This window comes from Pelophylax lessonae, assembly GCF_965119305.1.
Source record: "Pelophylax lessonae genome assembly, chromosome: 1".
Lineage (NCBI taxonomy): Eukaryota > Metazoa > Chordata > Amphibia > Anura > Ranidae > Pelophylax > Pelophylax lessonae.
Genome location: NC_138768.1, coordinates 243,748,276 through 243,772,118, shown reverse-complemented (window position 1 = coordinate 243,772,118; position 23,843 = coordinate 243,748,276). Strand labels below are relative to the sequence as shown.

Sequence of the window (23,843 nt, the reverse complement as noted above, 5' to 3'; positions counted from 1 at the left end):
CACTATGTCATTGAAGGTGTGTTCTTCCCCCCAGCCACGTACAACACCACGGGTACCAGATAGGTGACAACGAGCACCCTGGGATGCCTGCTGTGGTTGGTGTTCCTCCTCCTCAAAGCCACATTCCTCCTCTGACTCCTCTTCCTCACACTCCTCTTCCAGTGTTGCCGCAGGTCCAGCAATCGATGGTAAGGCTGTTTCTGGTGGTGGTGATGGTGACCACAACTCTTCCTCTTCCTCTTCACGCTCATCTACGGCCTGATCCAGCACTCTTCGCAGGGCACGCTCCAGGAAAAAAACATATGGGATGATGTCGCTGATGGTGCCTTCAGTGCTACTCACTAGGTTTGTCACCTCCTCAAAAGGACGCATGAGCCTACAGGCATTGCGCATGAGCGTCCAGTAACGTGGCAAAAAAATACCCAGCTCCGCAGAGGCTGTCCTAGCACCCCGGTCATACAAATACTCGTTGACCGCTTTTTCTTGTTGGAGCAGGCGGTCGAACATTAGCAGTGTTGAATTCCAACGTGCCGGGCTGTCGCAAATCAAGTGCCTCACTGGCATGTTGTTTCGCCGCTGAATATCTGCAAAGTGCGCCATGGCCGTGTAGGAACGCCTGAAATGGCCACACACCTTCCTGGCCTGCTTGAGGACGTCCTGTAAGCCTGGGTACTTCTGCACAAAACGTTGCACAATCAGATTCAACACATGTGCCATGCACGGCACATGTGTCAACTTGCCCAAATTCAATGCCGCCAACAAATTGCTCCCGTTGTCACACACCACTTTGCCGATCTCCAGTTGGTGCGGGGTCAGCCACTGATCCACCTGTGCGTTCAGGGCGGACAGTAGTGCTGGTCCGGTGTGACTCTCTGCTTTCAGGCAAGTCAACCCCAAGACAGCGTGACACTGTCGTATCCGGCATGTGGAATAGCCCCTGGGGAGCTGGGGGGGTGCAGTTGGTGTGGAGCAAGACGCAACAGCAGAAGAGGACTCAGCTGAGGAGGTTAGCAAAGAGGATGGAGTAGGAGGAGTAGAGGAGGTGGCAGCAGGCCTGCCTGCAAGTCGTGGCGGTGTCACCAACTCCTCTGCAGCAGAGCCACGCATTCCATGCTTGGCAGCCGCCAGCAGGTTTACCCAATGCGCAGTGTACGTTATATACCTGCCCTGACCGTGCTTTGCAGACCAGCTATCAGTGGTCAGATGGACCCTTGCCCCAACACTGTGTGCCAGACGTGACATGATTTCCTTTTCCACAATAGAGTACAGGTTGGGGATTGCCTTTTGTGAAAAATAATTTTGGCCGGGTACCTTCCACTGCGGTGTCCCAATAGCGACAAATGTTTTGAAGGCCTCAGACTCCACCAGCTTGTATGGTAAAAGCTGGCGGGCTAAGAGTTCCGACAAGCCAGCTGTCAGACGCCGGGCAAGGGGGTGACTCTGCGAGATTGGCTTTTTACGCTCAAACATTTCCTTGACAGACACCTGACTGTGGGCAGGTGACGAGCAGGAACTGCTGAAGGTGAGAGGCGGAGGGGCGGGTTGTTGATAGGGGGCATGGAGGACAGCAGTGGTTGACGTGGCTGAAGATGCTGGACCAGGAGGAGGATGGTGGCTTTCAGTTTGTGTGCTGCTTTTACTCATGTGTTGATCCCATAGGCGTTTGTGATGTGAGATCATGTGCCTTCGCAAAGCAGTTGTACCTAGGTGGGTGTTGGACTTCCCACGACTCAGTTTCTTTTGGCACAGGTTACAAATGGCATCGCTGATATCAGAGGCAGACACACAAAAAAAATGCCACACTGCTGAGCTTTGCAAGGACGGCATTCTGGTGGTGGCAACAGCTTGCGTTGATTGGCGTGCTGTCTGGCTGACCCCGGGTGCCGAATCTACATGCTGTCTGACTGCGCCACTAGCTCCTTGCGATGACCTCCTCCCCCTGCTTCCAACTCGTCTCCTCCTCCTCTCTGTCTCCCCATCTGAACTTTCCCCCTCTTCTTCTGCTCTTCGAGCAGGCACCCAGGTGACATCCACAGACACATCGTCATCATCAGCCGCTTCACTTGACAACTCAGCAAAGGCAGCAGCAGCAGGTACAACATCATCATCATCACAATGTACGTCCATGTGTATAATGCTGCCTGACTGAGACATATCCCCGTTATCTACATCCTCTGGCACTAATAGTTGCGCATCACTTATTTCTTCCAACTGATGTGAAAATAACTCCTCTGACGGATCAAGTGAAGCGGCTGTGGTGCTAGTGTTGGTGGTGGTGCCGGCGGGCTGGCGAGTGGTAAATTGAGAGGTGCCCGAAGCTGAGCTGGAGGAGGATGGTGCATTAGGGTTCCGAGCGGAAGCTGTAGACGATTGGGTGTCTTGTGTAAGCCAGTCAACTATGGCCTCAGAATTTTTTGAGTTCAGGGTCTGTGGTGGCCTCTGAACACTGGGCATTATTCTAGGGCCTAAGGAAATCACAGCACCACGACCACGACGGCCCTTGCGGGGTGGCCTGCCTCTGCCTGTCATTTTCTTTTTTAATGTGTTGTGTACTATGAGTGCAAGGTGCTGTGCCACCCTATAGGAGTGTTGGGCAGTGGGTACAGTACACTCTGTGGACCTGACAGTCACTGGCACTCAGGCAACTGCAATTAAAAAATATATATATTTTTTTTACTTGGCAAGCTGCTGTGCCACCTTATATATCAGTGGTGGGTGGGCAGTGGCACAGTACACTCTCTGTGGACCTGACAGCAGTCACTGGCACCCAGGCAACTGCAATTTTAAAAAATATATATTTTATTTTACTTTGCAAGCTGCTGTGCCACCTTATATATCAGTGGTGGGTGGGCAGTGGCACAGTACACTCTCTGTGGACCTGACAGCAGTCACTGGCACCCAGGCAACTGCAATTTTAAAAAAATATATTTTATTTTACTTTGCAAGCTGCTGTGCCACCTTATATATCAGTGGTGGGTGGGCAGTGGCACAGTACACTCTCTGTGGACCTGACAGCAGTCACTGGCACCCAGGCAACTGCAATTAAAAAATATATATATATTTTTTTACTTTGCAAGCTGCTGTGCCACCTTATATATCAGTGGTGGGTGGGCACACAGTGGCACTGCAGTGGGCACAGTACACTCTGTGGACCTGACAGTAACTGGCAGCCCAGGCAACTGCAATAATAAAAAATATTTTTTTTTTTAAATTTGCAACAAGATGCTGTGCCACCGTATATATATCAGTGGTGGGCAGTGCACTGCAGTGGGTACAGTGCACTCTGTGGACCTGACACAGCACTCACTGCAATTATGACAGAGGAAAAAAAAAATATTTTTTAAAATGCAAGGTACTGTGCCTGTGCCACCCGAAATGAGTGTGGTGTGCACACAGTACAGTCTGTGGTAGGTCTGTGGCCTCTCACACACAGCGGGCAGGCAACTGCAGTGTACAATAGATATATATAGATATATATATAAAGAAAAAACTCTATTACCTTACCAGCCCTTAAAAGGGCTTTTGGGGACACTATATATATATATATATATATATATATATATATATATATATATATGTATATATATATATATATATATGTATATATATAAATAAAAAAAATCCTCAATTACCAGCCCTTAAAAGGGCTTTTGGGGACACTAGATAGATATAGATATATATATATAAGAAGAAACAACTCAATTACCAGCCCTTAAAAGGGCTTTTGGGGACGCTAGGTATATATATATATATAAAAAAAAAATTACACAAATACCAGCCCTTAGAAGGGCTTTTTGGGGTGCTGATATTACAGCAGTAGTGGACCAAGAACACTGCAAGACCAGGAACACTGACTAACTGTCCCTAGCTTAACAGCAGCAGCAGCAGCAGCAGCAGCAGCTCTCTCCCTACTCTCACTACACACACTGCTTCAGAATGATCTAAGATGGATGCTGCCCTTGCTTATTTATAGGAGGTGGGAGGGTGTGGGAGGGAGGTATGCTGATTGGCTGGAAATGTGTCTGCTGACTGTAAAGTTCAGGGTCAAAGTTTGCCTCAATGATGTCTTATGGGGGGCGGACCGAACATCGCATATGTTCGCCGGCAGCGGTGAACGCGAACATGCCAAGTTCGCCGGGAACTGTTCGCCGGCGAACAGTTCTATACATCTCTAGTGCACAGTGGACGAAGGAGGGACTGGAACTGGAACACCCCATGACTGTTGATTCAAGTGGTTAAAAGTTGCATTTAGATAGAACTTTTTTTAAATTTCTGATGGCTGCAATGTGGTGTCTGAGTGTTAAGGCCCGTACACACAATATGAAAATCTGAAGGGAAAATTCGTCCGACGACCGATATGCCGATTTTCGGATTGTTAGTATGGTGCTTTCGACAGCCAACTCCGACTTTTCGGCTGACAAAATCATGATGTGCAGGCTATAAAATTTTTGTTGTCCGTAATACAATGTCCGATTTTCGTCTCATTAGTACCGATTTTGACGGAAAAAAATCTTAAAAGCAAGACTAGGCATGCTCAGAGACGAAAGAACACATACAAAGCAATCCAACACATGACATCACTTCTGAAGTAGAATTCTGTCTTACGGGAAAATTTGCATGAAAATAACCTCTTAACTTTCCACATCAGACTAGCATGCCACAAAAAACAGACGACAGATCGTTCGATAATCTTATCGTGTGTACGGGGCTTATGGGGGGGCAAACCTGGGTTCAGCTTTAATTAAAATATATAGATATATGTAGTGAATTTTAACTAATGCTTAACAAATTTAAAGAGTAGACTGTAACATATTATACAAGTTCAGCTTTGAATACGATTAAGATGGCATTGGTAACATTTTGCATTAAATAAATATTTAGGTTTTTATTACATTTTGTACATATATATATATATATATATATATTTATTTATTTATTTATTTTTTTTTTTTTTATTTCATTTATTAATGCACAAGGATTTCTACTTTGTATATTTCGCTTTCAAGCCTGCATAAAAAAAGATAATGGCATCTTTTTAAAGAAAACTAAATGCAAAAGAGAAAGCAGGTTAACATAATGTTCAAGGCACAGTGAACATTATTCACTAAAGAGAAAGAATGACTGAGCTACTTTTATTTTTCTATATGTAGTATTTGCAAGACTAGCTATTCATAGCATACATTAATCCATGTCTTTGGACCTGTAAGTCTGCCAGAAGTACAAAGCCATGTTTAGGTGCACTTGACTGAAGTGGGAGCTTTGAAAAACACATTAAAAAAATGTGGTTCTCAGGGTTTTTCTTTTTTTTTTTTATCAAAATGGAAGTATTGCCCTTTTCATTTTGTTTTGGATAAAGTGGTGGAAGGTACGACTCTCTATTGGCAAACCAGGTTCTTTACTTCATCTTTTTTTTTTGCTTTGCAACTGTCTCAATCTGGGATGACGTCTCTTGTTTCCTGACCCAGTGACAGTGGTCATGGGTAGAGATAGAGGTTCAGATTCACTGTTACCATGGGTTCAATGCAAATCCTGTATTAGAGGTTCACATTGCAGGCTATAGAATTATTTGTAATCATAATGTACTACATGTCCTTTTGAGTTTAGGTCAGTTGGCTTAAGAAAGTCAATACAGGGGGCTTTTAGCAGCCAATTGACATTGTGTGTTGGAGTAGTTAAGGAGAGCTGACAGTCTGTGTTGAGATAGTTAGTTGCTATGCAGAGCTATACTATTGTGCTAAAAAGCTGTGGATTGTAGTTTAGTGGGATACATATTCTTGTTGTCCCCTCACCCTTATTCACAGTACAGAAACCCTTTTTAGAACTAGCTTTTTGTGTGTCAGCAACAACTATAGTTGTAGAAAGAAGATCACACTGAACTACAGTGTATCTCCCCGCGCCTAGGTGGATTGCTGTGCTCAAAATTTACAAATTAAAAAATTAACAAAATTATGTGTGAAATAGCAGCAGCTGTAGGATTGTAGTGAATGTCAGAAAATAGTAAAAGACTAACTGCAGCGCTTGCTAGTAGCCTAATACAACGTATAAGTGTCTAATTATTAAATTATTTGAATAAATATGAATAATAATAATTAAGATAAAATAGATTAAAATTCAGTGAATTCAAAATGCATATATAATGAATAATAAATAATAAATAAATGGTGGCAAATATTATAGTATATGAAAATTGTGCAAATATTAGTGCAAATAATAGTCCAACAAAGTGACAAATAAACAGTCTTTGCAAGGGTCTAAATCAAAGTGCAGGTGCTTCGAGCTCAATATTCCAAAGGTTTGTGACTTTCGTGGCGTGGGTCCCTTTTTCCAGTATAGCACTAAGACCAAACACGCTTGGAGGCCTTCCAGGTAAATAATAGGGGTTCCCTGTGCCGCTCCTAGTGGGGTGCTGGTTAGATTCCTCCTCACCTGGTTTCACTCCTCGAGGATGAGGCCAGGGTTATGCAAAAAATAATATGTTCCAAATGGTGTAATATGTTTTTAAAGTTTTATTTCCCACATGGGGTAAGCATTCAGTAAAAAACGGCTCCAAAATTCCATAAAACCGCTGACATGCAGAGTGGCGAGCGGAGTATTCCGGCTTGCGTTCCACTGTGCGGTTGTGTCTCGCCGTGCGTTCAAAGAGCTGACGCGCTTCGTCACTTCCTGTGATGTTATCAAAGCTTGATGTTATCAACGTGGAACGCCGTGGAACGCACGCCGATAGCGGCGTTCCCGGTACTTACTGCAGTATACCTCGCTTACCATTATACTGATATTGTGAGTATGTTTTTTTTGCTTCTATTAATAAAATTATCTGAAACGGGCTTCACTATTCTTGGTCCTCTCTTCTTGGCAATTACTATTTGGAGCCATCTAGGATTACCACCGATCAGGATTGTCCATTCAGCCTTTGATTATTAAGGAGAAGTCCTGGTGCTATCCACATCCACTCGTCCACAGGCTTTTTAGACCCTAATTTAGGGTCCACATGTTCTGGTGAGTAGGGTTCCTGGAGGGGTCACCACCACTTGGAGCACAAGTGTTTAATTATTTGCACTGGAGCACTTCATCACTTTATTTTGGACACTTATATATGGATTTTGCAATCATTTTTTTTTTTAAATATTTTTTTGAGTCACATGGTTATGTTTATGAATTTTTTATTTATGTATGCAAGCGCTGTGTTAAATTGATTGTTTTTATTTTTTTCTGAGTTATTTACTTGGTGAACAGCAGCTGCAATACCCACATATACACATATTAGACCTATTTTAGGTTAGCGCGGGTTTAATTTTCACTTTCACATAAGACCCACTACCTCTGGTAAGATATCCACTTTTTACCACACGTCACTGGAAAAAGGAACCCGCTCCACGAAAGTCATGAACTTTTGGAATATTGAGCATGAAGCACCTGCACTTTGATTTAGACCCTTGCAAAGACTGTTTATTTGTCACTTTCTTGGACTATTATTTGCACTAATATTTGCACTATTTGTCATATACATTAATATTTGCCACCATTTATTTATTATTTATTGTTCATTATATATGCATTTTGAATTCACTGAATTGTAATCTATTTTATCTTAATTATTATTATTCATATTTGTTCAAATAATTTAATAATTTTACACTTATACGTTGTATTAGGCTACTAGCAAGCGCTGCAGATAGTCTTTTGCTATTTTCTGACAACAACTATAGTTGCTGTTTACATGCATTCTTTTTTATGTGTGGGTGTATAATTGCATTTGATTTGGATTGTACGCTCCATGACTATAAACCCCCTGCTGATGATGCTATTGTCTAAAGCCTCAAAAAATAAAAAAAATAAAAAAATGACCAGCTACTGCCAGTTTTCCTGGCCTTTTCCAATGCTGCTTACATACTGTCCAGCCACTGAACATTTTTTGTAAATATTGTCTCTCAGGTAACACACTCCAAAATGGCTCCTGCTGCTGTCTCTGAGCTGAGAGAGCCTCTTCTCTCGTGCACATCGCTGGATCGAGACTGAACTCAGGTTAGTATAAGGGGGGGGGGGGTGGGGACCGCATAGAGAAGATTTTCTACCTTAATGCAGAGAATACATTAAGGTCAAAACATTAAGGTCAAAACAATTCTGCCTTTGTAACCACTTTAAGCTAACTGTATAAATTCAAAAAATCAATTATACTTACAAAATATATTATGCTAGAATTCATTGTCACTGATGCTTTCCTTGAAAATCGTATTGCTCTATAAGACCCCATAGAGCTTTAAGGCATCTCCATAACATTTAATATTTAAAAGATTTTTGTTTTTTGCAAAGTCTCATTAAAAGGACTCTCTCCCCACCTTATATTTAAAAAAAAATGTTTTGCTCTGGTTCCCCATGGCAGTGCCCAGATCCATATGTCCTTTTTTGATAATATCTGTCTATTAGCTTTGAAAATGGCCAACATTTTGTCTCAAGTCTACAGGCCAGGAAACCACAGGCCAGTCAGCCTAACATCAATAGTAGGTAAAGTATTGGCGGGGATGATAAGGGACTATATCCAAGAATTTTCTGAAGAAAACAGTATCAGTAGTAGTAATCAGCTACTACGCTATTACGCTACTTCTACAAAGTGTCGTTATTGCAAGACCATTCTGTTAACATTCTAAAAGGAAGTGAGCTGCCATCTGGATAGGGGGAGGCCTGTGGATATGGTGTATCTGGATTTTGCAAAGGCATTCGATACAGTCCCCCAGAAACGCTTAATCTATAAGCTGAGGTCTGCAGGCATGGACCATAAGGTTTCTTCTTGGATAGAAAACTGGTTACAGGGGCATGTCTACAGGGTGGTGATAAGACACATGTACTCAGACTGGTCTGGAGTGGTAAGTGGGGTGCCCCAAGGCTCTGTCTTGGGACCAATTTTGTTTAATTTATTCATGAATGATATAGAGGATGGGATACATAGCTCAATATCAGTTTTTGCAGACAACACAAAAATAAGCAGGGCAATAACTTCACAGCAGGATATTGAAATTTAACAGGAAGACCTGAACAAAATAATGGGGTGGGCAACTACATGGCAAATAAGGTTAAATGTGGAGAAATATAAAGTTATGCACCCGGAGGCTAAAAACATAAATGCAAACTACTCACTAGGGGGAAAACCTCTGGGGAAAACGTGGATGGAGAATGATCTGGGGGTCCTAGTAGAAGACAGACTAAGCAATAGCATGCAATGTCAAGCTGCAGCTACCAAAGCCGGCAGCATTTTAGTATGCATAAAAAAGGGAATATACTCCTGGAGTATTCCGTCCATTTCTGGTCACTAGTCTCCAGAAGAGATGTGCTGGAGCTGGAGTGAGTACAAAGAAGGGCAACAAAAATGAAAAGGGGATTGGAGAACCTTATGACTAGAAGCACTACATTTATTCTCGCTGGAGAAGAGATGCTTGAGAGGGAACATAATACCGATTTACAAATACCTCAATGGTGATCCCAGCATTAGAAAAAGCAATGAGATTGGAGGAGAAGCTGTTTAACCATAAGCTGCGCAGGGGTTTTTTCACTGTTAGGGCGACAAGGATATGGAACTCTCTTTCACAAGTGGTGGTATCAGAGGAGAGTATTGACACAACATACAGGGATATGGGAAAATATGGGAAATTATTATCGACACTGACACACGTACACCTGCACAGGTTGAATTGGATGGACTGTAGTCTTTATTCAACCTTACCAACTATGTAACCATGAAACTAAGATTACCTCCCCATAGACTTTAGGGGGGTTCACTGCTAAGCTCCACTCTACTTTTTGAACAGGTTTTTATTCTGATTTGAGAGATTAATTTCACCTCCTGTCCCAACAGCAGTCACAAGGACAGGCAGTGAGAAAATAATCTCTCCAGCAAAGACACAGACAGCAATTAAAGCCTAAAACATTTCAACTCTTTCCTACTGTATGCCAAAGCAATTCGGAGGAAAAATCACTTTGAGGCATTAGAGTTCTGTTAGCTTTCTTCAATCTCTATGGTTTTGATGACTAAGAAAATATTTGGATGAGAGCAGATCGGGGTGGACCAAATTTCTTCTTGAAATTTTGCCAAATAGGGATAAGTAAAATCATCCAATCCAACATAAAATGTCCTATTTTGCTTTCTGGAATTTCAGTGCAGGCAGCTATACATTACAAAGGAGTGTCTCTCTGCCAATATATTTGAACGACCACCTAAATATTTATATTTCAATTGTAGATGAAGCTTGGTGATCTGAGGGTCTTACTGACATTTTATGTCAGTTGGAAACTCAAACTTTCCTTGTCATTTTCTTGGCTTTGTGTACACTCCTCTTGCAATTTTGGACTATTTTCCCCCACCTTTGTGTGTTTATACTCCTCCAGTTGTACTTTTTATAATATAAAAACATTAATCATTCAATGAGCTGGCACCAATACAGCTTGATTTAGGTGTGTGATTTGGGCCACTATTGTCCACCTGTAAATGAAATATCCCTTTTAAGTGGAATGATTAAATGAGTGATCCTGCAATATAGTATTGTTTGATACTTTACGATTCCAGGTGACTGTGCATGACATCACTTCACTAAGTTGAATTTTTGACCCAAGTTTTTATTTATGTGCTTGTTAAGAGTACACAGGTATTATAGAGAAATGAAATCAGCAGCTTTAGTTTGCCTATGGTAAATCTAATGACATCTTGGGTGTAGAACAGCTACAAAGACACCATTTAAATGTCTGCATATATGCATAAAATATTAGAATGTTGAAATCTAAAAGGATGCAACATTTCTATGATCAAAACGGCTGGCTTTATACATGGTTTAAATTTCTAATCACAAACCAGTGAAATTGGCAGGAAAACTTCCCCTTTCTTAAAGCCTCCCTCCGCCCACCTGCTTTTAAAGCTGATTAGTAGAATAACAGAACCTTTCTGAACTTCTTCCAGACAGCTCCAAATTCTAAACTACTGCTTCTAACTGATGTCATTTCAAATATCACGAGAGCCAAGCTGGACTTTTTGTCAGTGTCCTTAACCCAAAGACAATCTTTAACGAGCCTGGTTGTCTTGGAAGCACTCCTCATACTGGAACATGAATCAGATTAAAAGCATTCTCTTTTACAAGTTATTTTTCCTCTGCATACACATTTTGGATTTAATTCCATTGATATGTATTTAATCTGTGCTTAATCCAAATTCAACTCTAATCTATTAATGGCATTCATCCAACCAGTCTACAGATGTTACAAAAAAAAAATCTTAGGCCAGTTTTAGGATGGCATAAGCACTTTACTATTTCTTTTTAAAGAAGAAGCATATAATGTATGTGTGATGAAATATAAATATATTCAAATACACATTAATATCTATTTAACCACTTTTGGACCGAGTCCATTTCTGACACATGTTGTTTACAAGTTAAAATCTGTATTTTTAGCTAGAAAACATTATATATAGTTTTTTTAGCAAAGACTCCGAAAAATAAAATGGCAGTTGTTGCAATATTTTTGTCCAGCGGTATTTGCGCAGCAGTCTTTCAAAAGCCATTTTTTGGGGGGGGGGGGGAAATAAATTTCACTCCATTTAAAAAAAAACTACACAGTAAAGTTAGCCCATTTTTTTGTATTTTGTGAAAGATGATGTCACGCCGAGTAAATAGATACCTAACATGTTACAGTATAAAATTGCGCACATGCGCAGAATGGCGACAAATTACGGAGCATAAAAATCTCCATAGGTGAAGATTTAAAAATCTTTAACGGTTACCAGTTTGGAGTAGCAGAATAGCCCTTTCTTTAGAATTATTGCTCCTGCTCTGGTGATAGCGGCAATACCTCACATGTGTGGTTTGAACACCGCTTTCATTTGCGGGCACAACTTATGCGTTTTCTTTTGTGCGCAAGCTCTTGACGATTGTTTTCTTTTTTTCCTATTTATTTTATTAAATTTTTTAATTTTAGCACAGTTTAAAAAAAAAAATCTGATTACTTTTATTAAGTAAAACATCCCTTTGACAGGTCCTTTTGGAAGGATTGGGGATCTAAAAGACCACTGCACCTCTATGTATTCAAAATGCCGAAATTGGCATTTTTGAATGCTGGCAGTTTTTTAAATTTGGCGCCTTTAGCCACAGAGTAACCCGGCCATGACGTCATCACGTCGATTCCGGGTTACTACATCAGAGACCCGATCAAAGCCGAATTCGGCTTTGTTTGGGACTCCAACCAGCTGGCGGGAGACCCGGGCAGAGCTGCGGAAGGCGGCGGGAGGGGATGTTTGTGTACTGGAAGACATTGAGCGAGTTAGTACTACCTAGACCTTGAAGAAGGGGACATACCCTAAAAACTTGTCCTAAAAAATTGTATGTTATTGCACATTAAAAAATGTATCACGGACTGTACTCAATCGTTTCTGTTTAGGAAGACAGTGACAAACTCTTGTAACATCAGACATAACTGTAGCCCTAATACTGGTGATGTTTATTAATAACAGAAGTCTACTCTTGGCAATAGTCATGGTATTTTATCAATGATCAGGTTTATTAGTAGACCCTCCTTGTTAGTCATTCAAAGGGGAGCATGCAATCAAGCTGATGCCAATTTTTCAGCAACAACTTTTCCCTTGAGATAAGGCTCAGATGGAAACTTGGTTGCTTCTTTCCCCTATGCAAACATAAAACAGAACTAAACTCCCCTACCCTTTACAGCCAAGGAAGCTGCCATTTCAGCCTCTGTTTGATTTGGAGTTACCATTATGCTGCACTCGTGATCACTTATGACACCAGCCATTTGATACCTTAACAGTTCAGTTGAGAACACAAGAATGCCTTGAAAGTAACTGTTTTGGGAAACAGTTAAATTAATGGATTTAGTTCCACTTCAAGTGATCAAGCTAGTATTTCAGTCCAAGCTTACACAAGTAGTGCTCATTATGTGTGTAAGAATAAACAACTGAAGCCGCACTTGTTGCAACTGTATATTTATATCTAAATGGTAAATTCTTTCAGATGTTCAAAGAGAAAGCCATTTTGTTTTTGAATCGATAACTTAGCATTATAACAAATATTGTAACTTGCAATGAAAATTAAAACTAGAGGTAAATATTAGAATTCACACCTCAGTGATGGTAATCTACTTTTGATAAATGTAAGGCTCTGATAGTAGCTACTGAACTCCGGGACTGTGCAGCTAGGGTGTCAATATAACATGTGTCAAAGTACACTGTCCATGCAACATTAGCCACATAACATGAGATCTTTATATTGTCTATATGTAGACTTAACACATAGACATATCTCTCCTTATCACAGCATCCACACTGTCTATTATACAGTATGGCACGTGTCCTGAACAATTAATATTATACTAATGCAGTATAATGGAACAGTCTTACAGGGTTATGGTAAGCATGTAGGGCACCCTGCTGTGGACATACTTGGCATAAAGGGAGCATGTAACCGTTTTCCACAGACATGCTATGCACTTGAAGGACATTGCTTGGAACATGCTGAGTATACTGAGCAATCTTGGGAAGCATGTGCTGAGGTACATGGGATTCTTTGTGGGGGGAAAGGAGTAGTGCATTGAGCACTTTGTCAGGGACATGCCATGGACGTGCCATTTGCATTGAACCGTATCATGCTGAGCACACCAAACACTGTGCTAGGATCATGCTAACCACACTCTGCCAAGGCCATGCTAAATACATGGAAATGCAAGGAGTATGGAACACTCTGCTAAACTCATGTTGATCACAATCAAGACTTTGCCAGGCATACACTGAGCTCATGGGATGCCAAGTGACAGGCAAGCAAAGTACTTGCTAAGAATGTAAAGCAGTATGCCAAAGACATCCTAAATGAAATACCCACTCTGCCATGGAAATTGTATGCACAAGGGATCCTCTGACAGAGTCATACTAATCACATGGTAAACACTACCATGGTCATCAGGAGATTTTTTTTAGGAACATAATAAGCGCAGTGGGAATGACTGAGCCATTCTAAGAACATTTTCTCTCAGTAACTGCTGACCAAATCCTGCTCTGTCAATATAATGACAATGACAATGCTGGCAAACTTTCTGTGATGTTGTATTTAGACAGGCTGAGGAATATTTTTTACATATTTTCTACAACTATATTTTCTAGCATATTAAAAAGGCGCAAGTCAATCAAATTTACAGATTTCCAATATCATTATTTCCTTTCTTGTTAGTCCTGGGGAAAGATCGGCTTCCTGTTCCCTTTAATGCTGCTCACATAACCAATTTGCCACATTATCCTTGCTAATGGGGATGATCTGAGTTTAGATTGGCTGATCATGTGGCCATGTGTTCAGCTATTTACCTATGTGAGCAGCCCTAAAAGGTAATGTGGAACAGCAATTTTCACACATAGCTAGGTATTTTAGCCCTTCTATTACACTCATTTTTTTGCATCCTAACAAGATCTTAATCGGCAATATTGGAGGAGCACCTAAGGTAAAAAAAATAAATAAATAATTACTGATACCAACATCCCACAACTATTGAATGAAGGAAAAGGGGGGAAAGACAGGAGACTAGTTCCCTAACAACCAGATCTGCAAAAAATTGGAACGGGACTTTCTAGGTACTTGGGACACGTAGGTATGCACAAAAAGCATAAAAATAGATAAATTGTATTTAACAAATAGTTGAGTTAAAATAAGACAAACGCATGTCCATAAAGTACTAATAACAAGAGAACAAATAGATATGGCCAAACATGTCTAGATATCTATTACAGACACTAAATATTACTTTCCCTGCAGTCATGCAGACCGGATCTGATACCCTTTGGTGTGGGGACTTATAAATTATTTTTGACTATTTTTTAGCCTCAATCTTGAAAATGGATTGCTAGTCATTCCCTACCCCTTTCAATACCAGGGTGCACACATTTTTCCTACAATGGGTGAAGTATTTTGCCTAAATTCCCACCCTGCCTATTTTGGTCACACCAATTAGAAGGTTACCAACTTTTGAGTTTCCTGTGTGTCTGCCGGAGGGAATGCTGGACCTGGCGGGGCTATCCCTCTGCAGTGGATGCCTGATATGCCCTTAATGAGTGACCATAATAATCATCCACCTGAAGAAGTGGGTTATTACCTGCGAAACATGTTGAGGACTGTTAACACTCAATTCTGGAAGGTTTCATGCTGTTATGCCTTTTGAATGCACATATTTACTGTCTGTAATAGATGTCTAACCATGTTTGGCCATATCTATTTGTTCTCTTGTTATTAGTACTTTATGGACATGCATTTCTTGTCTTATTTTAACTCAACTATGTGTTAAATAACATTTATATATTTTTATACTTTCTGTGCATACCTACGTGCCCCAAGTACCTAGAAAGTCCTGTTCCAACTTTGTGGAGATCTGGTTGTTGGGGAACTAGTCTCTTGTCTTTCCCACCTTTTCCTTTATTCAAGATCTTAATCAGATTACAAATATGCAGGCTTCGAGGGCCTTGTAAACTGTCTGGGAAGATATTGAATATTTGGGGCATTTCTTGGCACATTGTCTGTCTTCCTGAGATCCTGCCTGGTAAGTAGGGATGATCGAATGGTTCAGGTCCACCATCGGTTCGGCCCGAACATTGGGTGTTCGAGGTTCGGCCGAATTTAGAACTTTTTGCCCAAAAAGTTCGGAATTCGGCAACCAGAACCGACCAAAATGCAATGCTTCAGGAAATGGGCTTTAAAAGCCCGTGATTGGACCAGAACCATTAGCAAAAGCCAATTGAGGGGGCAGGAGGATGATAGGAATGTGATTGGAGTGACTAGGGGGTCCCTAGACCAATCATTAGTGAATATGCCCCCCAGTATATAAGATAGCCCCCGCCATATTCCTAGCATTGTTATACTGGACATGGAAGAGAGTGGAAGCAGTTCTGTTAATTTTACTTTAAAAGTGTCATTTAGCATTTATTAGTGTGAAGAAAGGGATATATAGTGTAGTTAGAGTGCTCCTTTACACTTAAGTTAGCTTCAAAAATTTAGTTTCTGTAGGGAAAGTGTTAAGTGTAAGGGGACCGTAGTGTAGTGTAGGGTTAACTGACAGTGACTGCTATGGAAGGGTGAAAAAACCCTTCCATAGCAGGGTGACCGCTATAGAGAAATGATCATTTCTCTGAGTTGCTTCGGGACCGGAATATGGCTTCTCACCAGCAAGCATTTTTCATGCTGCAGGGGTTGCCACTGCCAGTGCTTTTTGAGGACATGTTTGATGTCAGACGTGACATACGAACATGTGTATAGGGGGTATATATACACATATATGTCTGTATATATACCCCTAGACATATATAGGTGTGATAGTAGCAGAAATATATGCTTGCACTAATGAAATCATTTACAGTAATATATTTCTGCTACTATCACACCTATATATGGCTAGGTGTCTATATACATATAATTATGTGTGTATATATACCACTATACACAAGTTCAGATGTTTTGCCTGCCTCAAAAGAACCCAAAAAAATGCCAAAAAAACGCTAGCGTCAAAAAAAAAAAATGCCCAGGTGTGTTTTTGCTGGCATTTTTTGGGGGGTTTTGGAGGCAGGCAAAACATCTGAACTTGTGTATAGTGGTGTATATACACACATACATAAATTTATATACACACCTAGACATATATAGGTGTGATAGTAGCAGAAATATATGCTTGCGCTAATGAAATCATTTACAGTAATATATTTCTGCTACTATCACACCTATATATGGCTAGGTGTCTATATACATATAATTATGTGTGTATATATACCACTATACACAAGTTCAGATGTTTTGCCTGCCTCAAAAGAACCCAAACAAAATGCCAAAAAAACGCTAGCGTCAAAAAAAAATGCCCAGGTGTGTTTTTGCTGGCATTTTTGGGGGGGTTTTGGAGGCAGGCAAAACATCTGAACTTGTGTATAGTGGTGTATATACACACATACATATATTTATATACACACCTAAACATATATAGGTGTGATAGTAGCAGAAATATATGCTTGTGCTAATGAAATCATTTACAGTAATATATTTCTGCTACTATCACACCTATATATGGCTAGGTGTCTATATACATATAATTATGTGTGTATATATACTACTATACACAAGTTCAGATGTTTTGCCTGCTTCAAAAGAACCCCAAAAAATGCCAAAAAAACGCTAGCGTCAAAAAAAAATGCCCAGGTGTGTTTTTGCTGGCATTTTTTGGGGGGTTTTGGAGGCAGGCAAAACATCTGAACTTGTGCACAGTACCACTATACACAAGTTCAGATGTTTTTCCTGACTGCAAAGAACCCAAAAAAATGCCTGCTATTAAACCGGCAAGGTGTGAAAACCGAGAAGAGAAGCCAACCCCCTGTGCTGAAAGTGTTCTAATACAAACAATCCTTTTTTTTATGGTTCTGGACATGCTACAGAGCTGAAACTTCACAGGTACGCCTTTTAGACCCCCCAGATACGAAATCACACGAAAAAAGTTCTTAAAAATTGTCATTTTTGATAAAAAAAGCCAATTATTGAAAAAATAAAAAAATAGATTTTTTGATTTTTACTTTGGATTTCGTATCTGGGGGGTCTAAAAAGTGTACATGTGAAGTTTCAGCTCTGTAGCATGTCCAGAACCATAAAAAAAAAGATTGTTTGTATTAGAACACTTTCAGCACAGGGGGTTGGCTTCTCGGTTTGCACACCTTGCCGGTTTAATAGCAGGCATTTTTTTGGGTTCTTTGCAGTCAGGAAAAACATCTGAACTTGTGTATAGTGGTACTGTGCACAAGTTCTGATGTTTTGCCTGCCTCCAAAAACTCCCAAAAAAATGCCAGCAAAAACACACCTGGGCATTTTTTTTTTTACGCTAGCGTTTTTTTTGGCATTTTTTGGGGTTCTTTTGAGGCAGGCAAAACATCTGAACTTGGGTATAGTGGTATATATACACACATAATTATATGTATATAGACACCTAGCCATATATAGGTGTGATAGTAGCAGAAATATATTACTGTAAATGATTTCATTAGCGCAAGCATATATTTCTGCTACTATCACACCTATATATGTCTAGGTGTGTATATAAATATATGTATGTGTGTATATACACCACTATACACAAGTTCAGATGTTTTGCCTGCCTCAAAAGAACCAAAAAAAATGCCAAAAAAAACGCTAGCGTCAAAAAAAAATGCCCAGGTGTGTTTTTGCTGGCATTTGTTGGGGGTTTTTGGAGGCAGGCAAAACATCAGAACTATACACAAGTTCAGATGTTTTTCCTGACTGCAAAGAACCCAAAAAAATGCCTGCTATTAAACCGGCAAGGTGTGAAAACTCCTGTGCTGAAAGTGTTCTGATACAAACGATCTTTTTTTTTATGGTTCTGGACATGCTATAGAGCTGAAGCTAGACCCCCCCAGATACGAAATCCAAAGTAAATCCAAAGTAAAATCAAAAAATCTCTTTTTTTTTTTTTAATTTTTCAATAATTGGCTTTTTTATCAAAAATGACAATTTTTAAGAACTTTTTTGTGTGATTTTGTGTCTGGGTGATCTAAAAGGTGTACCTGTGAAGTTTCAGCTATGTAGCATGTCCAGAACCAGAAAAAAAGATCATATAGGTGTAAAAGGAGGGTCCCACATCCCTGTTCTACTGAAAAATTATCTTTTTTTTTTCATGGTTCTGGACATGCTACAGAGCTGAAACTTCACATGTACACTTTTTAGACCCCCCAGATACTAAATCCAAGTCAAAATAAAAAAATCTCTCTCTTTTTTTTTTTTTTTTCAATAATTGGCTTTTTTATCAAAAATGACAATTTTTAAGAACTTTTTTGTGTGTGATTAATAGTTAATGGGGCATGACCCAGAACCCTAGGGACTTTTTAGGGGCATTTATTGGGTTTGAGGGCTTAAAAATTGTGTTTTTTGATTACCGAAGTTCGGGTCCCATTGATTTCAATGGGGTTCTGAAATCCTGGCCGAACTTTCGGGAAGTTCGGATGTTCTGGCCGAACCGAACTTTTCAAAAGTTCGATCATCCCTACTGGTGAAAATGCAACTTTCTTTCTCCAGGGTCATTGAGCCTAGGGATTGGAATACTTCAGGGTTCTTTTCTCCTGGGAGTAAACCGTGAAAATGCTGCCTACTATTAACTTCCTGTCCTAAGCCTAGATGAAGCATGCAACTGTCCCATAAGAGAGGTAGAGAGTTGACTGGTTGAGTGCAAAGTTTACATGGAAAGTTTAAATTTGCTGTCCTGCCTTGAAACATAAACACTGAGTTACTAATTGCCAAGGAGCTATTTGCTAAGTTTAGTGTCCAGCTGTCTTATAGAACAGGAACCAGAAAGTTTAGAAAAGTGTGCATAAGACCAGAAACTCTGTTCTAGAAAGATAAACCTTTAGGTATCCTGTGTTCCATCTACCTTCTTGGTTTAGCCCCTTGCCATTCCTCAGAATGAGAACATGAGAAGCAACACAAGGAGCCATTTACTTCATGTGCTGACTAGAAGCATGCTGCTAGGAGGAGAGAGCAGAGTGACAGACAGTTTAGCTCATCTGTGTGCTGCTTCTCTTTCAATGTCCAGTCAGTCTGGGGCTGGGTTTAAGGTCTGTAATATTACTTAACTACAGAGGATAATAATCAGGTCCCTTGCCCTGCCATGTGGGAACTGCGCTGTGTTACTGACCTCTAATGATATCATAACTGGATAGACAGAATGCAAATACTTTGGCAGGTAAACAGGTATCTTATATGTATTGTTTATGTGTATTTAGCTGTTTGCCTGGAGTTTAGCTTCAAGTTTAAGTATGGTATCATTTTAATAGCTGTATCCTTAAAGGAAACATCCCACATAAGAAATACTCAAGCTGTGATTGCTGACCTCAGTTTGAAAATACACATACTGTATCTGATCTTGTTTCAATTCTCTGTGCTTTGCTAGCTGTGAAGCATGATTCCTTTGCAATTAATAACATACTGGCATTGAATTATTCCTTACCATGATGCTACAACAGTAGGTTTCTGTCAGGGTTTAGAAATAACATGTTATTGCCCTGTAAACATCTCTGCAGTTTAACCATACAGTAAACATGTTCTTTTTCTTATGTTTGCAGGTTTCAGAACGATGTGACTATGTCTTTGTAAATGGAAAGGAGATGAAAGGAAAGGTTAATGCCATTGTGAATTTCACGTATCAACATTTTAAAGCCTCGTTGGAAATGACAGTATGGGTGCCACGGCTCCCCCTGCTGATAGATGTGTCTGACACGGAATTAAATCAGATCAAAGGTTGGAGGGTTCCTATTATGACAAATAAGAGGTATATATTTTCCTTAACTTATATTAATGAATTTTATCAACCATATTTTTATTGAGAGCTTTTAGAAAAAATTAACAAAGTAATAGTACGTTGTACATTATACAATAAATTAAAGTTGAATACAGCAGTGGATGACACTGACAAAAATAAAAAGGAAATAAGTAAATAAATACATTTAAATACACAAATTAAAGTCCCAATAGAGATGACTGGCTGGTGAGCAGGTCCCGTGTTCAACCTGACAACACGGTTGCCAGCAAAGTGTGTCAGATTGGGGAACAAGTCAACCAGTCAGCATAATAATAAAGCTAATAGCTACAACAGAGCTGAATCTTAACTGGCAAATAGCCAACACTTATTTGGGAAAGTCTTTCAGAATAAATGCATTGAACAATATATACATATGGATTAATATTTACAGTTATTTACATTACATATTTAGACAAACATTAGAATTAGGGCTAGACAGACAGAGGTCCCAGCGTTTATGGGATAATGGGGGTTTAAAATCTTTATAGGCTAGTAGTTTTTCATACTGGCATTGTACATTCAAGCATGCTATGAACTTCATCTATTGTAGGAGGCATAGGAGACTTCCAGTGGCTGGTAATAGTGAGCCTAGCTGCAAAAAGAATATGAGCTATTACTATTCTTTGTTGTGACAGTTATATTAATTAAGTAATGTAAAAAGTTCTGATTTACAATGTATTAACATACAGAATGCTAAGAAGTTACCTTCTATATTTTCATCTATCTCTCTATATCTCAAAATAATTTCCTCTCTGGGAATTTCATGTTTTACTTTGCCAGCATCAATTGTGTAAAACTGAAACAGTTTCAAGTATAGTTAGTCAATATTTTACCTAATTTATCTACTCATATATTTTGTTAAAATGTATTAATAATTTAGGACTTATTACCTCATTAGAGAAAGATTATACAACTGGTAAAAAAAAAATGGTTATACTATAGGTATAGGGTGATTTTCTTGCACTTTACAGTACATCTTTTTCTATAACTATTACTGTTGAGTATTGTTGCCTAACTGAGTAGTGTTGAGTGACTGTGTAGTGTTGAATACTGCTGAGTAACTGAGTGTGACTGAGGAGTAACTGTGTGCTGAGAAATAAGAGTCAGGAAGCTAGTAAACAGCTAATCGGACAGAGTTAAATCCCCAAACCGCATTAAATTACTGGGTAGGGTGCCCAGTGGGTGTGAAGATGCGACATCTTGTGGCATGTATGCATTCCTCGACCACCCGATCAAAGGCAAATAAAGCCTCACTAAAATGTAAGCACGTTGCTTTCCTGGAAGCCCAGGTCCTGAATCTAGGGAAGCAACTGGCAACACTGAGAAGAATCTCCATACTAAAGGAGAACTGGGAACGTACCCGACAGGGGCCAGTACAGAGGCGGGTGGAGATACAAGGATACAGACACCAAAACAGAGTAATTGGGTGACATTTAGGAAGGGTAGAGGGGAAAGAGTCAAGGAGGCCGGTCCTGGGCTGGAATATCCCAATAAATATGCCCTGTTGCGTGAAGTTTGAAATACCAGTCAGGGACCAGCATTGCTGGAGCAGAGTGACGCCCCTAACTTCCAGGGGAAGAACTCCTCAAGTGAGGGTGGGAACGAGGCTAAGGGTAAAGAAAGACAGATTCTGGTGGTGGGGGACTCAATTATTAGAAGGACAGAGAGGGCAATTTGTCAAAAAGACTGGGCACTTGCTTTTGGCACATCACAGATCTGGTGGACAGATTATTGGGTGGGGCTGGGGAGAACCCAGCTGTCATGGTACACGTGGGTACCAATGACAAAGTTAGAGAGTTCTAAAAAATAATTTTAGGGACTTAGGAGCTAAATTAAGGGGTTGGATCTCCAAGGTAGTATTCTGAAACTGAGAGGCACTGCGAGATTAGGGAAGTTAAAAAGTGGCTGAGGATCTGGTGTAGAAAGGAGGGGTTCGGGTTCCTGGAGAACTGGGCTGACATCTCAGTCGGCTACTGGCTCTTTAGTAGGGACAGACTTCACCTAAATGGGGAGGGTGCAGCTGTACTGGGAGAGAAGATGGCTGAAAAGTTAGAGGGGCTTTTAAACTAGGTGATGGGGAGAGGGTCCAGATGTAGAGCTAGCATGTGGTGGAGCAAGGTCAGCGGGCATTATTGGGGACATTAGCGTTAAGATGATCAGAGATCAAAAACCAGAGGTAGGTAGGCTGGCAAATCGAAAGTGCAGCCTTATAACCTCTAATGAGGATACAGTATGCAACCAGACAAAATTATGGGGTTTGTATGCCAATGCTAAAAATCTGGCTAACAAGATGGGAGAACTGGAGATGCTAATGTATGAGGGGGATTTTGATTTTGTGGGAATTTCAGAGACTTGGTTTGACAGATCTCATGATTGGCTGGCTGGCAACAATTCAGGGGTATTCCCTTTATTGCAGATATAGAGAGGGTAAAAAATGGGGAGATGTATGCCCGTATAGCAAGAACGATGTGCAAGTGAATATGAGGGACGATTTTACAAATGGAGCTAGGGAGGAGGTGGAATCCCTATAGGTAGAGCTTTAAAGGGAAGGTACTATGGGGAAAGTAATATTGGGCATTTGCTATAGACCCCCAACCAGAGGGAAGAAGGGGAGGCGGACTTCCTATCACAACTTGGAATGGCGGCAAGGATGGGAAATGTCATCCTTTGTCATGGGGATCAATATTTCCTAAATGTTTTGCAAGACAATTCCATGGGTCAGAAGGTGAACGTACCAACAAAAAACAATGTGTTACTAGACCTCCTGATTACTAACAATACAGACCTGATTGCGGATGTAGAAATACAGGGTAACTTAGGAAACAGTGACCTCAGGTCAATTCGTTTCAGTATAAATCATAGAAATAGGAAACACAAGGGTAATACAAGGATACTGAATTTTAAAAGAGCCAACTTCCCTAAACTGTGCTCTTTGATAGACAATATAAAATGGGTTGGAATCCTAGGAACAAAGAACACTGGAGAAAAATGGGAATGCTTTAGGAGCATTTCAATGGGGAATAAGTTTAAAAGAGCCTTGGGTGGCTAAACTCAAACGTAAAAATGCATATGAAAACTAAAGTAAAGGCCTTAAAAAAATATAAGACTGAGGGGTCATTAGCAGCATTCCAACATTACAAGAAATGCAATAATATAAATAGTGGGAAAATATCCCAAAGTATACCCACAGCTAGGGCCTAAGGTGCAAAGGCGCGGGCCAGGGTAAGAAAGAAGGATAGACAGAAAGGAGAAAGGGATAAAAAGCAAAAGAGAGAAAAGAATAGAGGGAAGAAAAAGGATGGGCAAAGGAGGAAAAGGGAGGGGGAGTATAGGAGAGGAAAGCTGGGAGGGGGGAAAAAGAAAAGGGGGGAGAGCCAGAGAGGATGGGGTGGGGGGGAAAGGGAAGATGGGAAGGGAGGGGAGGGAGGAAAGAAAAGGAAAAGGAAGAGAAACAGGAAGCGGGGAGAGGGGAACAAAAAGGA

The 23,843-nt window shown here is 40.3% G+C and overlaps 1 protein-coding gene across 1 annotated transcript in view; it reads left to right on the top strand.

Moving 5' to 3' along the window:
* The window catches only part of LOC309558707 (transmembrane protein 132D-like), a 1,473,975-nt gene that overhangs the window by 1,433,078 nt on the left and 17,054 nt on the right, over positions 1-23,843 (top strand). Inside the window, exon 6 of the mRNA XM_082261763.1 lies at positions 20,126-20,331. Coding sequence (XP_082117889.1) covers positions 20,126-20,331 — 206 coding nt within the window. The remainder of the gene's footprint in view (positions 1-20,125; positions 20,332-23,843) is intronic.